At 47.7% G+C, this 17,220-nt stretch overlaps 2 protein-coding genes across 5 annotated transcripts in view; both read right to left on the bottom strand.

The window, feature by feature from the left end:
* The window catches only part of spg (dedicator of cytokinesis spg), a 430,105-nt gene that overhangs the window by 52,533 nt on the left and 360,352 nt on the right, over positions 1-17,220 (bottom strand). For all 4 annotated transcript variants that reach the window (XM_084607325.1, XM_084607299.1, XM_084607317.1 and 1 more), the window contains 4 exons: positions 11,975-12,238; positions 1,957-2,025; positions 1,764-1,897; positions 172-247 (listed from right to left, as the gene is read on the bottom strand). In XM_084607325.1, coding sequence (XP_084463451.1) covers positions 172-247; positions 1,764-1,897; positions 1,957-2,025; positions 11,975-12,238 — 543 coding nt within the window. The remainder of the gene's footprint in view (positions 1-171; positions 248-1,763; positions 1,898-1,956; positions 2,026-11,974; positions 12,239-17,220) is intronic.
* LOC146210074 (uncharacterized) lies at positions 2,062-9,619 on the bottom strand. The gene is made up of 3 exons (XM_084597996.1): positions 9,092-9,619; positions 7,892-8,278; positions 2,062-2,067 (listed from the first exon to the last, which is right to left on the bottom strand). The coding sequence occupies exons 1-3, from the start codon at positions 9,617-9,619 to the stop codon at positions 2,062-2,064; spliced, it is 921 nt and encodes a 306-aa protein (XP_084454122.1).

The following is a 17,220-nucleotide window of genomic DNA, read 5'->3' on the forward strand; positions in this document are numbered from 1 at the left end:
CTGCAATTGCTCAGTTACTATTTCAGATCTGCAACTAAAACATCTAAGATGGAGTAACCCTAAGTGTGACTGTAACAGGTTTTACTTATTTTCTGTGGCGAGAACAACCCTGACATCAAGCAGCATCATGACACTGACATAGAAGCCTTCCCAACCAGTGAGCCCACTCACGTGTGCTGGAGGTAGGAGTCCACCTGATGACGTGGATGATCTGCTGCTGCTGCATGCAGAGCCAGGTCTGGGTGAACTGAAAATGAAGCTCACATGAGCCCGGTGCAGAGCAAGCCTGCTAATCCGTCTTTTTCACAAGGCCGCTCCCCTGGCTGAAAACAAACCCCAGCTGTGCATGCGCAGTTCTTGGCGATTGGCCGTAGCTGACCTCGGGGAAGCGATAGATGGCGACAGCTGGTGCCAAGGACGTTTTCAACCAGTAGCAGACCAATTTTCAACCACTTCAATTGAAATGCACTACTTGGTCCAAACAAGTCTATGTATAAAAACTCTGTATGCAAGTCAGTTCCACTACGGATAACTATGGACACCTGGGTGGACTGGTGCCCGGCCCGTAGCCAAAGAAATGCCACTATGGTAAGGTGGTCACAGCTGCCTCAAAAATGGGGAGAGAAGATTATGCTGGGTACAATCAAACTGGTGCCATGACCAGCAAGGCAGCCGGAGGAAGTGGGAATATGGTAGTAGCTCTTTGTTCCACATGACCTCCGACAATAGCAACTAAAAGCTCTTTAATTCAACCCTCATCAACTTGGAAATGGAACAAGTCTTGCTGCTCAACACTGCAACCAAATGGGCGAGCTGGTGAAACACACTGAATGAAAAACATTTTTCCATATCTTGTGTTCCTCCGTTGAATAAGCTTTCAGTAGTGAGTCAGCACTTGTACTGTGGTTCTCTGCTTCGGTGTTTGTCTGTTGCGCTGTTTTTTTGCATTCAATGTCTTACTGTCACTGCAGTCCCAACCAATGGCTAGTTGTGTAGAGGCACCGCCTGTATCAACAGTGCAAAAGCATTGATGGTAATGTGAAAAACAGTCATTGTGTTGTGGTGGTAACTAGCGCCGCTGAGGTGTTGTGTCGGTAACCAGCGGCACGGAATGGACATCCAGGTGGCATGCAGAAGGCAGACTGGACAGGGACATTGACTGGACTGGACGCGGTGTCTCATGCGGCGTCTGGTGATCTATGTGCTTGGGTTGGGGCTAGGGCCGGCTGGATAACCTCCATGCTGACCGCATGCAGTTAGGGATAATAAAAGCGCATTAACACTTGTAACACATTGTCACATTGTTATCATTTAAAAGGTAGGTGACTCAGTCTTTGCCAAATAAATTTAACGTAATGCAAGCAGTTCTTGTCAGTATGTTTTGGAACTATTCGATAATTTGAACATGTTTTTGGTCTTGCGAAGTTGAAATTAATGAGATTTTGCCGTATACAGTACATCAATGCACTAAAAAAGAATTCTTTGAAAACACGAAAAAGATTGTACCCCACCCTAGCCTGCACCACTTGTATCTCACATTTCTTAACTCTTTCACCCAGCTACATTCCCTTTCCACTATGCCTGAGAGCCAAGAAGGGGCGAGTTGGTTGTTCGTAACGTTTAATCGTTCAAGAGTGCAAACCATGATGAGACAACACACAGCAGCATGAGCGCTTGCGCTTGTCAGCATTTACCTTTGTTCCTTTGCACTATACATATCTGACCCAAATCAATTTTACACTTCCACTAGCATCTGACATTACCCGTGTGCGGAGGAGGCTCCCCGCACCCACTGCTGGAGCTGACCGAGGCGCTCGACCAGCCGCTTCTGCAGGGGACCCAGGTCGGGTGGGGCCAGCCGGCCGTGCAGAGAGAGGCCCCCTTCCAGCACGTGCACCTGCGCAGGTGTCAGAGATGCTTGTTTTATCCCTTCTTGGGTGAAACAGTGACACCCACCTGGTCGACAAGCAGCGCTCGCAGTCGTGCCTGGCCTTCGCCCGATGCATCGCCACCACTCAGGAAGGCCTGCACATTTCAAATGACATCCGTGCACATACTATTCTAGAACTGCAAAGAGAACATCAGAACCTCGTTAAAATTAGCTCAAATGTACTTTCTTAGTCGTTTGATTACTAGTTCCATAATAGTTATGACACAGCTGTTTGTTAGCATAGAGTTGTGTGGCAAAGCATACACTAGACACAGCTTAACTTGAACGCAGCAATGCTGCTCAGTGGCATATCGGTTGCATGCTCATCACCTGGTTAGCCGGAGTTCGATTCCCCATACACTTGCAACATATGTTTGCTTCCTCGCAGGTTTTCGCGATACAACGGAGAACAACAACACTAACACAGCAATTCTGTGACATGGAGCAATTAACGCTAATATGTTTATTTTAATACAGAGAAAAAGCATACAGTCCAAGGAAATATATCACCAACAGCACAGATCCAGAAAAACATGCGTATAGAAAGAAGTACAAAAGACTATATAGACAGTAAACAAAAAAGCCTATAAGTATTGAAGAAACGGAGCTTGTTGGTGCATGGTACGTGAAAAATACTAGAGGAAAGGAGGCGTTCACAAGGAGAAGCACACAGGAGGACGCTGGAAACACAACTTAAATTTTTTTTACTTCGTCAATTGTTGCTCTCATGCATGTGCACCCTGTTCTGCTATTGGCAGTTACTGAGTAAAGAAAATTTCAGTTTTACGGCGAAAGACTTTAATGGCTCATCGTTATCAGCAGGAATGTGTTGACAAAAATTTCCTGCTTTTCAGTTGGTCGATCGAGGTGTGACATCATAGGCCATGAATTTCAAACGAGACCGATTGTAATTAGGCGAGTAATCGCATGGGTTGGTGTGGTAGTACTCAAAGTGAGTCTGGGTTGACTTAGTTAATTACCAAATCAGGATAATTCACTAACCAGTACTAATGGCTAACTAGTCACTAACCAGTACTTACTAATGATTAAATAGTTCTAATTAGTCATTACTCATAACTAAATAGTCATAAGTAATGACAGATGACTATGACGCTATCACATGGTGATGTCATAAGCCATGCCGTCATGACCGGATGTGACGTCATCATCCAGACATGTCTAAAAAATTCTAGAGGGCACTTTGGACCACTAAAGTGCGATGAGGCGAAAGCCAATATAGTGCGGTGAATCGTAGCCCTCCACTACGGCACCTCTATCTCCCTCTCTTCTTTCACTCCCACCTTCCTCCCTTCCTTTATGGCGTGGTACATGTGTCCCAGAGGGCTATGGAACGAAAAATGGTAGGGGTAACATTAAGAGATAGAAAGCGTGCAGAGTGGGTCAGAGAAATAACTCAAGTTACCGACATTCTAGTAGAAATTAAGAAGAAGAAATGGACATGGGCAGGACATGTAGTGCGAAGAGAGATAACCGATGGTCGCTGAGGGTAACAAACTGGATTCCAAGGGAAGGAAAGCGTAGCAGGGGGCGGCAGAAAGTGAGGTGGGCGGATGAGATTAAGAAGTTCGCAGGGGTCAAGTGGATGCAGCTTGCACAGAACCGGGTTAAGTGGAGAAATATGGGAGAGGCCTTCGCCCTGCAGTGGGTATAATCAGGCTGATGATGATGATGATGATGACATGTGTCCGCGGTGCACCTTTTCTATCCTGTAAATGAATTTCAAACGCCGCTGATGCCTGCTATACCAACGCCTCCTAGACATCTAGGTCTGCTTCTGTTTGCTGTGTGGTGCGGCATTCGAGGAAGCGGCGAATGAAAGACGCTGCACGGATCCTGGATCAGACGCCCGGCGGGGTCAGCTTTGTATATGCATAAATCGCTGGTGACGTCATGACCTGTCGTAACGGTACATTGCGCGCCCCGTGTCGAACACAACCAGCCTTTCATTGAATGCATCAAAGTTCACCGCCGTTGTATAATTCTTACAGGAAAGGAAAGGTGCAGTATCTGTCACTCACGGAATCCCGCTATCATCCTCATGGTAGAGAAGGGGAATTATTAAGAGCGTTTCACAATACGGGGCGTGGCGCATTTGGTAAAGTGCTGGGCTGAGGATCCAAGGGATGGAGGTTCGATTTCTGGTGGAGACAAGGTTTATTAACTTATTTGTAACTTTTGCTCTCGAAAGCGTGACACCTCTGCTGACAACCTTCTGTTGACAACAAGGAGGCATTAAAGGCTTTCGTCTTAATAACCAGAAGTGATAATGACGTCACATCTGGTCATAGCATCATGACTGGTGATGATGTGACCAGGATATTCCCGCATATATGAAACTGACCCTGCTGGGCGTTCGACCAAGGCGTCCATATGGCGCCTTTCATTTGGCACTTCCTCGAACGCTGCACCACAGAGCATATAGAAATAGATGCAGTGCAGCAGGCATCAGCGGTGTTTAAAATTTGGTGACAGCAAAGAAAAGGCACAGTACCTGTCACAATTCTGAGCAGCGCGGCGGGGAAGGCTTCCGCCTTGAAGCACTTTAGTGAGCTAAAGTGCCTCTGAATTTTTTTGTTTCCAGCGTCATCCCGTGTGCTTCTTTCTTGCGAACATGCATTTTCACTGTTATAACATGGTAGCATTAAGGGCCCCGTATCGCAGAAAAGTCGGTGTCATCGGCGGCCGCCGCCATCCCGCGTTGGCCGTGAGCGAAAAATCCTAGAAGCATTAATAAATAAAAACCAGTAGAAAAAATTGCCGATCTGAGGAATCGAACGTGAACCTCCGGGGTGCGAGACGAACACGCTAACCACTCCACCATGCCAGCTAGATGGTATGAAATGGACAAAGGCGCGTCTATTGATTGCGGTGTTGTCTCTGTAATGCCCCTTAGAGAAGTGTGTTGTGGCGTATAATAATAATAATGAGCATGTAAATTACAGAATTACAGAACACGCAGTTAAGAGAGTAGCAAATTATTTTTTCATTTCATTTCATTTTCATTTTATTACCTTAAAGACCCCTCGCGGGGTATTACATAAGGGGTGGGATGAGCAGAACAGGTACAAGACAATGCAATATATGTGATCATATACAAAAAATGTTTAGATTGCTAGCAAACGATAAAGGGCAGGTGATGTCGACGATATGCTGGGGAAGGCCGTTCCAATCTTTAGCTGCACGTGGGAAGAAGGAGGCTGAAAAAGTAACTGTTCGGGCACGTGGGCGAAACACTTGAAGCGTGTGGCTAGTGCGGTGGGAAATGTAAGATGCTGGCGTGATGTAGGGGGCACGGTTAAGTGATGAGTGAAAGAATTTGTGGTACAGTGATAGCGTGGCTATGCGACGACGAACGGAAAGGGGCGATAGTGCTGATATAGCTTTTAGGGCTGAAACATTGACGTTGTACGAGTAAGAAGAATGAATGAACCTTGTAGCGCGGTTTTGAACGGCTTCAAGATCGTTTATGAGGTTAATATGATGCGGGTCCCATATGGCGGATGCATATTCAAGTTTAGGTCTAATGAGTGACTTGTAGGTGAGCAATTTCACCTGATGCGAGGTGAGGCAAAGGTGACGTTTAAGAAATCCCACAGTGTTGTTGGCAGATGATATCACGTTAGCAACATGTGTATTCCATGTTAGGCCATTAGATAATGTGATGCCTAAGTACTTGAAAGATGATACAGATCCTATGGACTCGTTAGCGATTTTGTAATGGAAGGCATGACTCTTTTTGCGACGGGTAATGGAAAGAAGCTTGCATTTGCTAGGGTTCAGGGTCATAAGCCAATTTTTGCACCACTGTTCAATTTGGTTAAGGTCCTGCTGGAGGGCTTCTTGATCAGTTGTGTTTGTTATTTGGCGGTAAATTACGCAGTCGTCAGCGAACATTCGAATTTGGCAGAATACATGCTGTGGGAGATCGTTAATATATATTCAAAACAGTAGGGGCACAAGAACAGAGCCTTGTGGGACGCCGGATGTTACAGGGAGAGGGTTGGAAGAGTGGTTGTTCACAATGACTGACTGAAAATGATTTGTTAAGAAGGCCTTCATCCAGTTTAGCACGTTAGGATGTAAGTTTAGAATAGAAAGTTTTTGTATTAATCGCTGATGTGGAACTTTATCAAATGCTTTAGCGTAATCCAGAAAGATGGCATCAACTTGAAGGTCCAGGTCAGCATGTAAGTCGTTGAGGAACTTGGCTAGTTGTGTTTCGCATGAATACCCCTTGCGGAAACCATGTTGGGATGGATGGAAGAAATTGTTAGAGTCTAAGAAGTCCATTACCTGAGAGTATATGACATGCTCCATGATCTTGCAGGGGACGCTAGTTAGAGAAATTGGACGGTAATTTAGGGGGGAATTTTTGTCACCTGATTTGTAGAGTGGAACGACCTTCCCAAGTTTCCAGTTTTCCGGAATGAGACCTGTAGAGAGTGATTGCGAAAACAATAATTCTAGATACACTGCACTAATGCACTTCGTGTTTTTTAGTAGTTTAATGTTTATCTCGTCGAGGCCGGCTGACAAGGAAAGTTTAATTTTCTCAATTAAAGACGAGATGCCAGTTGAAAAAAAGTTTTGCGTCCATCGGTGAGGTGGCATTAGTAGGACAAGGAAAGTTTAATTTTCTCAATTAAAGATGAGATGCCAGTTGAAAAAAAGTTTTGCGTCCATCGGTGAGGTGGCATTAGTAGGAAGTATCCTTGGAGGCGGGTGACGCTCCTGGGTGAAAACTGACGAGAACGCCGTATTGAAGATGTTGGCGCATTCTGTGTCGGAGGCTTGAATACCGGATGTATGAGTGAGGGTTTTTGAGTGTGATGGTCCGGGATTGATAACGCGGCAAAATTTTTTTGGGGTTATCGCATAGCATGCGTGGTAGGTCGCTGTTAAAAAATGCGTGTTTAGCATTGGTGACAGAAGTCAAGTATTCTTTTTCGGCTGAAAAATATTTCTCCCACGCTTCGGAACTGCCTTTCAATTTGGCAGTGCGAAAAAGCCGCTTCTTTTTATTCTCGAGTCTCTTTAGTGTCTTAAAAAACCAGGGTTTAAAGCGATTTTCACGAAAAGTTATTCTAGGGATAAATTTTTGTGTTAGTTCGTGGAGTTTATCTTTAAATATTAGCCAATTCTCGTTAACAGATCTCTGGTTATAACCGGCTTCGAAGAGTGGAAAAAAATGCTCAGTTCATGATTAATGGCATTGTAGTTACCCTTGTCATAGAGGGTGATTGTTTTCTTTTGTATTTCATGGCGCTCGGTGCGGAAGGAAAAATCTGCTTGAATGACTTTATGGTCGCTAATGGGCTCTAAGTATGTAATGGATGACAAACTGTCAGGGTGAGAGCTTAGTATTAAATCTAAAATGTTGCTCGAATCGCCTGCGATGCGTGTTGGGCTGGCTACTAGTTGGTAAAGATTAAAGTTCAAGCAAACATTTAGAAAATCTCTTGATTCTGCACTGATTGGCTGTGAATGAGAGCGGTTGAGCCAGTTTATTCCTGGATAATTAAAATAACCAAATAGAAGAATATGCGCGTTCGGATAAGAGGTCATGAGCTGGATGAGCATATTGTTGAGTTCGCGGGAAAAGTTTGGGCTTGCATGCGGAGGCCTATAACACACGCCGATTATGACTGAATGCGGTGAAGCACGGCACAAAAGCCACAGTATCTCTAAGTTAGATGGTAGGCGGATGGGTGAACAAGATTATTCCGGTCCAGCAGCGATCAGTACACCACCCCCTCGAGAATCTGTGCGGTCCTTTCGATAAACAGAAAAAATTGGCAAATCGGCAATAACTTCAGCATCAGTGATATCATTATTAAGCCAGGTTTCAGTTAACAGGAGCATACTGCTGTTAGATGATGTGACTAAGCTAGACACGCGTTCTCGTTTCGGCATAAAACTGCGAATTTTAGTGAAGGTTACACAGAACGAAAGATGATTATTTGATAAAGTACGGGGACGGGTATTGATTGCTTTTGGGGGAGGTGACCGCTGTGGTATCTCTTCAACGGTCTGCGATGGGATATCGTACATATAACGCTTAGCACCAATGTGCAATGTCTTGTAGCGAAGTGAAAATTTAACTTTTTTTGATTTGGCGAAAGCTACAAGGTGGCTACGCGTGGTTTGGACAGAACGAGAGAAGTCTTTGCCGATGCTATAGGATGTGTTCTTCAGTTTCCGGGCGTTTGAAAGAATATTGTCTTTAGTTTTGTAGGACGTGAATTTGGCTATTATTGGGCGACAGCGCTCGTTAGACTGGCGTCCAAGACGATGTGCGCGTTCTATTTCTTTAGGGTCGATTGATATTGTTACGGACGACAAGGAAGAAGAAGTGGGCAGTGGCGCGGGCAGGAGCGCTCGCGCTAGGCCCGCCGCGAACATTCATTAAACGTCATCTACCATTGTCATCGGTCATGTTCTGTCTCCTGTCTTAAATCGGCTTGCCGCTTCGTAACATTTGGTTGGAGGTGCGGGGTACGACATCCCCATCCTCGCGCCTTGGAGCATCGAGGCCATCTTCAAGCCGGGACCATCACCGAGGGCCCAGGGACATCGCCGAGCAGCTTCGCCCCAGCCCTTTTAGCCCAGACCTGAACAACTACCATCGCCCAGTCCCCAGCCCGGACCTGAAGACAAGGAGAACAGACCAATCAGAACCGAGATGAAGGACCCGAAAGACCCAAATGACCTGAAGGAACCGATGGACACGAACACGCAACCCCCGCCCAAGCTGCCCGACGTGACCTCGAGCCATCGGTCCCATGGACTCTGGTGACGGGTGGTTGACAGCTCCAAGGGAGGCGGATCACCCACGCATCAGACATCGTGCCGGCAAGCCGCTCTATTCTTCCTTCTTCCTCTTCTTCTTCAAGCATCCAGACACGCCCATCATCACGCCATAAAATCATTAACATCGCTAAACTTCCTCGTCCACGATCGGGACGATCACTCGGTGGCCCCGGGTCATGTTACGGACGACAAGGAAGAAGAAGCGGGCAGTGGCGCGGGCAGGAGCGCTCGCGCTAGGCCCGCTGAGAACATTCATTAAACGTCATCTACCATCGTCATCGGTCATGTTCTGTCTCCTGTCTTCATCGGCTTGCCGCTTCGTAAAAATATGTTAAGGCGCTCTTGGCAGTGACGAATGATTATTTGTTCAGCCTCAGCATATGTTTCGGTCGTATTAGTGTCTTCAAGGCCATAAAATATTAGATTGTTCCGTCGCAATCGATTTTCAGCGTCTAGGCGTGTTTCTAATGCAGAGACTAAGCAGGCTGTCTGGGCGGCGTTAATTCGGACAGTATTGAGGTCTGTTTGTAAGGTTTTTAGAGTTTGGTAGTGGTTCTCGAGGTCGGTCATTCTTTCGTTCAGATTGGAGATGGTTTGGTTTGTCGTTAGTAGTTGGTTTTTTAGTTCGCCCACCTCGGCGATGAGTAGGGATTGACTGGCTGAAATTTTTTGCAGCTCGGCAAGAATGGTGTCAGAATCAGGACCGGGGTTAGTTTCAATATCACCAGATAACAACAACAGAAGGGAGCGGGCAAAATCGGCAACAATAGCACTCAGACACTGTGGGCTTGGCAGCTGCACTAAGAAGTAGTTACTAGTTTTCTTTGCGAATAGGCTATATTGTGCACCAACCTGCATTGTCAGGAAGAGCAGATTAGTGGTCATTGTAATGGCACAGCCACCAAGCCCACGAAGTGTCGTTGACGGATGCTGCGGTTTTATAGTTGAAGATGGTGATGTCGACTGTGATGGACTTCCGCTGTACTTCCTCTTTGCTTGGCGTGCATGTAGAGCCATCACGCGTGTGGCGCACGGAATAAGGTAGACAGGGCATGGCCTCAGAGATCTTCATCATGCCGGCTTGGATCGGCAACAATGTTGCCGACGAACTACGACTGCAACTTGAGGCCCGCGCGTTTTGGCAAGGTGGCTGGCAGCACTTCTACGTCCCAGAATCACGTTTCAGAACAAGTAATTACCAAACAGTTATGCTTTGGACAAGTTACCGAGTGTTGCATCATGTGAACTACGTCTTTGTGTCACTCGAAAGCGCGACAAGCAAATGAGTAGACGATGCGAACGGGGCATGATAATGCTATCGCGTTCTATTCTTAAAGGCGAAGCTTAAGCGTCCCCCCAATTTTTTTTTTTTTACAAGGTCCATAAGTGCTGGTCGCCACAAGGTCTGAAGGAGCTTTCGGGCTTATCTTGTGCCAAGGACAAAGGGAACTTCACAATCTATGCAGTCTGGCAGGAACAGAGGTAGCCAAACCAGCATCAGCGGCATTGTTTTCAAGTGCTTTGGCCCAATGCATTCCCCTCTGCAGAAAACGAACTCTGCCATTTCACTGCAGTGAGATACTCTTATGCTTGTATGTCCAAGCTGTTTTTTATTTATTTATTTGTTTATTTTTTTTTTTGATGCTTTGCTCCAAGGTACTCATGCACTTCATGTGCTGTCCAAGCAGCTGCTGACTGCTGCTGTGCTTATGCAGCATGCCCCAGATTCAGTGTGCTGATGTACCTTGCTGATTGGAACTTTCAAAAACCATATATGTACAGTACAACCTCGATAATTCGAACTCGGTTAAATCGAAATCCCGGATAATTCGAAGGTTTTCTGCGGTCCCGTATTTTCCAATGTAAATTTGGCCGGATAATTCGAACAGGCGGCCTGCGCCAGCCCGGTTAATTCGAAAATTTGGACTGCTATGCGGCAATGCCTGATCCATGTTTCGCCGCAAACCCGGCGAAACGACGGCCCTACGGAGCCGCGAGGCAAAGCCACATAGTAATGGTGATGATTTATAGGCGAAGCGCCCCAGCCGGAGCACTCTCTGCACAAAAATCGGTCCACAGTGTGCCTTGTGCACCGCCGAAACACGCGCCTGCAGAGGAGAAGACGTGCTTCACTGCAACACGCCGGGCATACCGGTTTTTATCACGTGACCTCGCCCCCACTCCATCCCTTGGTGTGCTTCGCCCACTCTTCCCCCGTGCCTCCGACGCTGCAAGTACGCCACCACCACCGCCGCGCCGGTCTCGCCTGCGCCATTTCTTTGTGTTGTGCGCTGTGGTTAGGGGTCGGCTACTGTGCCGTTTTTTTGGGCGGGACTGTGCAGAAGTGCTAGCTTTGTGACCGTAGCAGTGCAGAAATGCCAAAGTACAAAACTTTAACGCTGCAGCAGAAGTTCTGCTTGATCCAGGAAGCAGGCAAGAGCGCAGGCAAGACGAAGAAGGAGCAGAGTATTGCGACCGCATCAATGCGCTCTGCGCAGAGGATGAGTCCAACGCAGTCGGCTTCACCGAGTATATCAACATTGAGAGCGAAGAGCAGACTGGCTACTCTGACTTGGAGAGTGAGATCACTGCTGGTACGAACATGCGCGATGACAGCGACGATAGCGACGACGACACCAACGAGCCTCCCCGAGCACCTGCTCTTGGTGAAGTTATCGGATCGCTGAACGTTATCCGCAGTTTTGTTGAGTGCCGCGGTGGAAGTTCAGAGATGTTTCGTCTATTTGACCAACTCGAGAGCATGACCTTAGGAGCCGCAAACTACCGGACGCGGCAAACCAGCATCTCTGATTACTTTCAGTAGTAATTCAAAATATGCCGAATAAAGGTAACACGTTCCTGCAACGAATTTTTTTGCCTAAGTCTTATTTCTTGGTGTGTTCGGTTAATTCGAAAACCCGCTTAATTCGAAGATTTCTCGCGGTCCCAATGACTTCGAATTAACGAGGTTGTACTGTACTTCCAGAGAATCTTGCATTCTGAGATATCATTACCCAAAAAAAAACATGCTAATTGAATGGGCCATTTTTACTGCTTGGAATTTTGAGTGCATGAACCTGTAAATTGTATGAAACGACAATGAACAGAAGAGATTGTGCTGTATTTGCTAGGCAATTTGATTCCCGCTGCACCTCCACAATTTGAAACACTCAAATTTCCTGGAAATTGAGAAATAACGATGTTCCGTCTTGCCTGGTGGTATTTGGCAAGGCCCCCGTTGACGGCTGCCTCGATGGCACCGGCCAGCCGCATGCTCAGGGGTGCCAGGGGACGGTGTGGCTCACGCGAGTGCAGTGCCACCAGGCGGCGCAGCTCGCTGCTCATGGCCTCCACGGCCTCGCAGGCATGCACCAGCGGGGGCACCCATTCGGCCCGTTGACCCACCACCTCAGCCCACGGCAGCAGGCCCGGCAGGCTGGAGGCCGTCTCCAGCGTCGTCCGCTCCAGCCACAGGCCCTGCACATGTGGCAGCCCTTCAGCTCAGATCTTCTGTGCACCTGCTGGCAGAAGCCGTTACAGCGAATAATGTTAAAGGGTGCACAAAGTTGGCGCCCTTGCTATGAGAAAAAGAGAAGCAGCAGCAAGGCAAGGGATAGTAACAGCATAGAGGGTGAGTGTAGAACAGTGGGTACAGCACAGTGTAACAACTGCCACACAGTTCACTCTTCCTTAGGACAGAAAGAGTGGTCTTGCTGAGCTGAATTCACTTCCCAAGCAGAGCAGTGATCTTCCCTGAGGATTATGCACTAAATTTTCATAAATAACAATGGTGTTATTGCAAGACGTGGGTAGAGACAAAAACAACAACAACAACGAAGGCCTGGTCAATGATATCCCTCTGAGGTGCCCCTGTACGGGGATGCGAACTTTGTGCGTCCTGCTGTGCAAAGAGGCAACGAAAAACGCCATTTTGAAAGTTTCAAAACACGTGTCTTGAGCCACTTTATTGGACAACTGGCATCATCTTACGCGTAGTAAATGAAATCCTGCCTGAAACGCACGGCAAAGATGGACATAGCTACATTCTATGGAGCTAACAGTATAGTCGCCGACTGTTGTTTTTGATCAATAATAGGGAGTTATCGCGTAGCGCGATCCGCTACAGTGATCAACTTGCGCGCCTCCCATGCACACGCGCCAGCATGATCTGATACGGCGGGCCTGGCCGCCAGTGCGGGCACGCTGACTGGTCCCGATGCGGTAGGCGTGCGCGCCGCCAGGAAGCCCGTAACTCGCTCAAAGTGGTCACCACATGTGCAGTGGTGTCCCACAGAAGTGGAGCATGCTAAGCTGTCACCACTATAGCCCTCCAGTTAGAATATCTTGGCCAGTCATGCTTTCGGCAAGTCCATGCCACTTCACTGTGGAGCGCAGGTCATGCACATGCCGCAAACAAATGCATGCGCCGCACGAAGCAATAATCACAATAACATTCAGTTTTCGTTTCCATGGTTAACAACGGTAGCAAAGACTGCGAGGTGAAACTCACAGGGGGGGAAAAAAACAAAAAGCGGGAGAAGAGCCTTTGTGAATGCACTGCCCCACCACCTTCCACCCTGCTTTTCCCTGCGGCAAGCGGTGGCGGCGGATGGTGCTCACGATCCAATTTTCCGTCCGATTGCGTGCTCTAGGCTACCGCGATGACAAGGCCGAGGATTGCTACTGCCTCCAATGCCAACTATTAACACAGAGTTCATCCGAATTACTCGCTTCACCTAAGCTTTCATGGCCGCATAAAACCAAGCTGGGCTGTTGGTAACAACGATGTCCGCTCGCGTCTATTTCATGCAAAAAAAAGAAAAAAAAAAAAAGAAAAGAAAGAAAGCCTCCGATTAAAAAAATACGATCTCTACAGTATTGCTGATGCCAAATTTGGTCCGAAAAATCGAACATTTGAACACCATATGGTCCGAAATATCAGTCATGAAAATGTACAAGTTCCTATGCGGCACATGATGGGAATGAAGTGTGAAATATCGCACTAGTCCAAATTATTGGAGTATGAAAACTTGGTCGGCTACTGTAACTGCTTCTTGTTTTTGTTATTTTGGACAGTTAAGACTTTGCGCTGACGAAAATATTAGCCTTTATTTATCGAAGGAAGGGCCCGTGACAGCAAAATAATGGCTGTCATCCTTGTTACGAGCGCATTTAGCCTTGCATGCACTTCCAAATGTTAGCGTCCCTCTTCCGGGACCTCAAAGCCACCTCTGCCAGCAGACTCCTTTACTTTGTGCGCTCTGCTGTGCAAAAAAGGGAATAAAGGTGCCGTTTTGCATGTTTCAAAACATGCTAAACTTGACTTCCTTATGTCACTCTTAGGTCGAGAACCAAAAAGTGGCCGGTGAGGATCTCACTTTCTATCTCTTGCGCAGTACAAGAGATGGATAGAGTACCTGTGAGATGCAAGTGCTGAGGAGCTCGCAAAGAAGAGTATTTTGGGCATGGCGGCCTTCAAAACTGACGTTGCTAACAGCGCATAATCGCTTCAAACACTGCACTGCAATCAAACACTGCACCGTGCACAGGAAGATGCACCTTCCCCAAAAATGACCGCATCACCCAAGTCCCCACAATGACCGCACCACACATCATCATTCATATCCAGGTAAATGATGACACATGTGCAAGCATAGCTTCAGTGCTCCTTAATGACTGTGACATTGACTGTCTTGATTCTCATGATTATAGGTGTTTTGGGAAGTGCGCGAGTCCTGGTTGTGTTTGAGAGTGTATTATTACATGCGTTTTTTCAATAAACTTTCAACTCTTAAGTCAGCACTTGCACTTCTCCTTTCGTGTCCACCGTCCTGGTGCTCTTTATAGTTCTTCAGTGTAGTGAACCTGCAGAGAAAACTGTCGAATATTCGGAAACTTCAAATATGAGATTTCCGAATATGAATACAAACTGAACATGCGGCGCAGCGTAAGCTATGGTGGCTGCTGACGTTAAGAAGCGGCACATACAGTCGAACCCAGATATATCGAACTCGAAGGAAACTGCGAAAGAGTTCGATATATCGATAATTCGATATACAGAAATCGGCTTGCGACGGCACTCACGATGCAAAAAAAACGATACCGTATTTGTATTTATCGCGTAATCAACCCACTCGCATAATGAACCCACCCTCCACTTTTGCACCCGAGAATTAAAAAAAAAAAATAAAAAAGCGTTAAGGCCAGCTCGCTTACATGCAAGCAATTGAGTGACCTCAGCGGCGAGCGGCAGCGACAGAGTGAAAGATTTCAAACTTGTAGGAACTGCGTCCTTCTCGCCACTCAAGCCACCGCGGCAGCTCAAAACAAAGTTTCTGTGTCGCCGCGGCAGAAATCGCGAGCGTTTTCACTTGTATTTCGATGGCGCGCGTCACTCTGTTTCAGTCGTCTCATCCACAGCTCATTTCTTGGCAGCGTGCCAAGATGCTGCGCAGCGCAGCGATAACGTCGCGGCGTGTTTATCTTTTGATAGCTCCTGCCGTGACAGGGAGCAAACTTGGCAGAGTGCCCGCGATGGCTTGATTGCACATGCCTGGTTCGATTTATCGCGCTGCGCTTGGGGTGGGCGTCATGATCGCAGCAGCTGACCGCGTGCTTTCGTTGATTCATACATGCAAGGATAAACGACTCCCGCCAAAAACTTCTTAACGTCCGCAGCAGCCATGCAGCTGCCATATCTTACGCTACGCTGCATGTACAGCACAACAATAAGAATGAATGACTCTCGCAACAAAAAAAAAAAGAGAGAGAGAGATCTGCCACTTCTTGACGTCTGCAGGCGCCATAGCCACGTCAGCTGCCGCGCGCAGAGGGTTCGCAACACATGCTGGAGAAAGCGTCCGACGTCTGTCTGAAAGATTGAGATTTCCGAATATGAATATGACAGCGTCCGACGTCTGTCTGAAAATGGGCCGAGCTGGCTTGGCGCATGCGTAGTGCATGCTGAAGGAGAGATAGCTCAGCAAAAGAATGGGCACACCCACGCACATGGCTTGCAAACGTCATGTGCTGGCGCGTGGGAAACGATAACTGCTGATGCGCGCTTTGGGGAATGGGCACGGCGCTGCCCAGACCAGCCGTCGCCAAACTGTCCCCTCTCATTCCTTCCGCGCGTGGCTTGAAAACGTCACGTGGCAAATGGCCAAGTGGGATGCAATCGTCTTTGGGGAAGGCACACTTTCCAGTGCGTGGTGCGGAGTTCGATATATCGAACGACCGGTGAAATTGAGTTCGTTATATGACGCGGCTTTCATATACTTTTATATGGGATTTTCAAGGGGATATTCCACGAGTTTGATATAAAGAAAATGCGATATACAGTAGACTCCCATTAAGACGAACTCGCTTAGGATGAACCCTTGGTTAAGATGAACAATGGAGGTCGTTTGTTTGGTTCCCCATAGAGTCAATGCAAAACAAATCCGCTTAAGATGAACACTTTGCAATCGCTAATCGGTTAAGATGAATTTTTTCATGGCGGGCCGCACCCCACCCGTGCAGCTTACTCGACCGTCCTAGCAGCGCTTCAGCGGAAAGAAAAAAAAAAGAAAAAAAGCTTTTCAGTGCCACGACCATCCGTGCCGCCGATGCACGCAGACCCAAGCACGTCGGCGTCGGAAATGCGATTCTACGAAGGCGGAAGAGTGCCGCTGCTCGTCCTCTCCCACCATTCCCCCGCTCACTCCTTTTGTCCCCGCAGTAGGAGTAGGTTCGCGTTTCGCGTCGCGCCGGCTGTCTTGGTACGATCTCGGGCAAGGACGAAACAGAGCGCAGAGAGGAAGAGAGAGAGAGAAAAAAAAAAGAGCATGCGCGGCCCGGCCAGCAAAACTAGTGAAATGCGGGAAAAAAAACGGTGAGAAGAAAAAGCAGCCAATGACGTTTCCCAATGGTGATCACGTGATAGTGTCGTCATGCCAGTGCTACCGAGCTCTGCGCCTTTGCTGACCGCCAAGACTCCTACTACGCAGTGCACAAATCCATTGTTCGCTGTACCAGGCTGTACGCTGTCACCTCGTGGTGTGCGGTGTTTGTTTTCGTGCGCGCCTTGTTCGCCGTGTTGCTACTATGGCTAGTCGGCCAACAACTCGAAAAAAGCCGCTCGAGCTTCGTGAGAAGGCCGAAGTTTTGACCGAAGTTCGCGCCGACCGGCTTTCAAAGACTGAAATAGCGTGCAAGTTCGGCATCGCGAAAAGTACCGTGAGCGGTATCGTGAAGGACGAAGTGCAGATTACCAGTGCTTTGGAAGATGGTGAGTTTGCGCCGAAGCGGAAGAGGATGCGCACAGCTACGCACAAAGACCTTGAAGACGTTCTGCTTGCCTGGGTGAAGAGAGCGCGCAGTGCGAATTTGCCAGTGAATGGAGTGCTACTGAAAGCTAAGGCGGAAGAAATTGCCCTGCGACTGAATGTCGAGTTTGCGTGCAGCGATGGGTGGCTCGA

Source organism: Amblyomma maculatum, chromosome 1 (assembly GCF_055883805.1).
Source record: "Amblyomma maculatum isolate TAMU_Amacu chromosome 1, ASM5588380v1, whole genome shotgun sequence".
NCBI classification, from domain to species: domain Eukaryota; kingdom Metazoa; phylum Arthropoda; class Arachnida; order Ixodida; family Ixodidae; genus Amblyomma; species Amblyomma maculatum.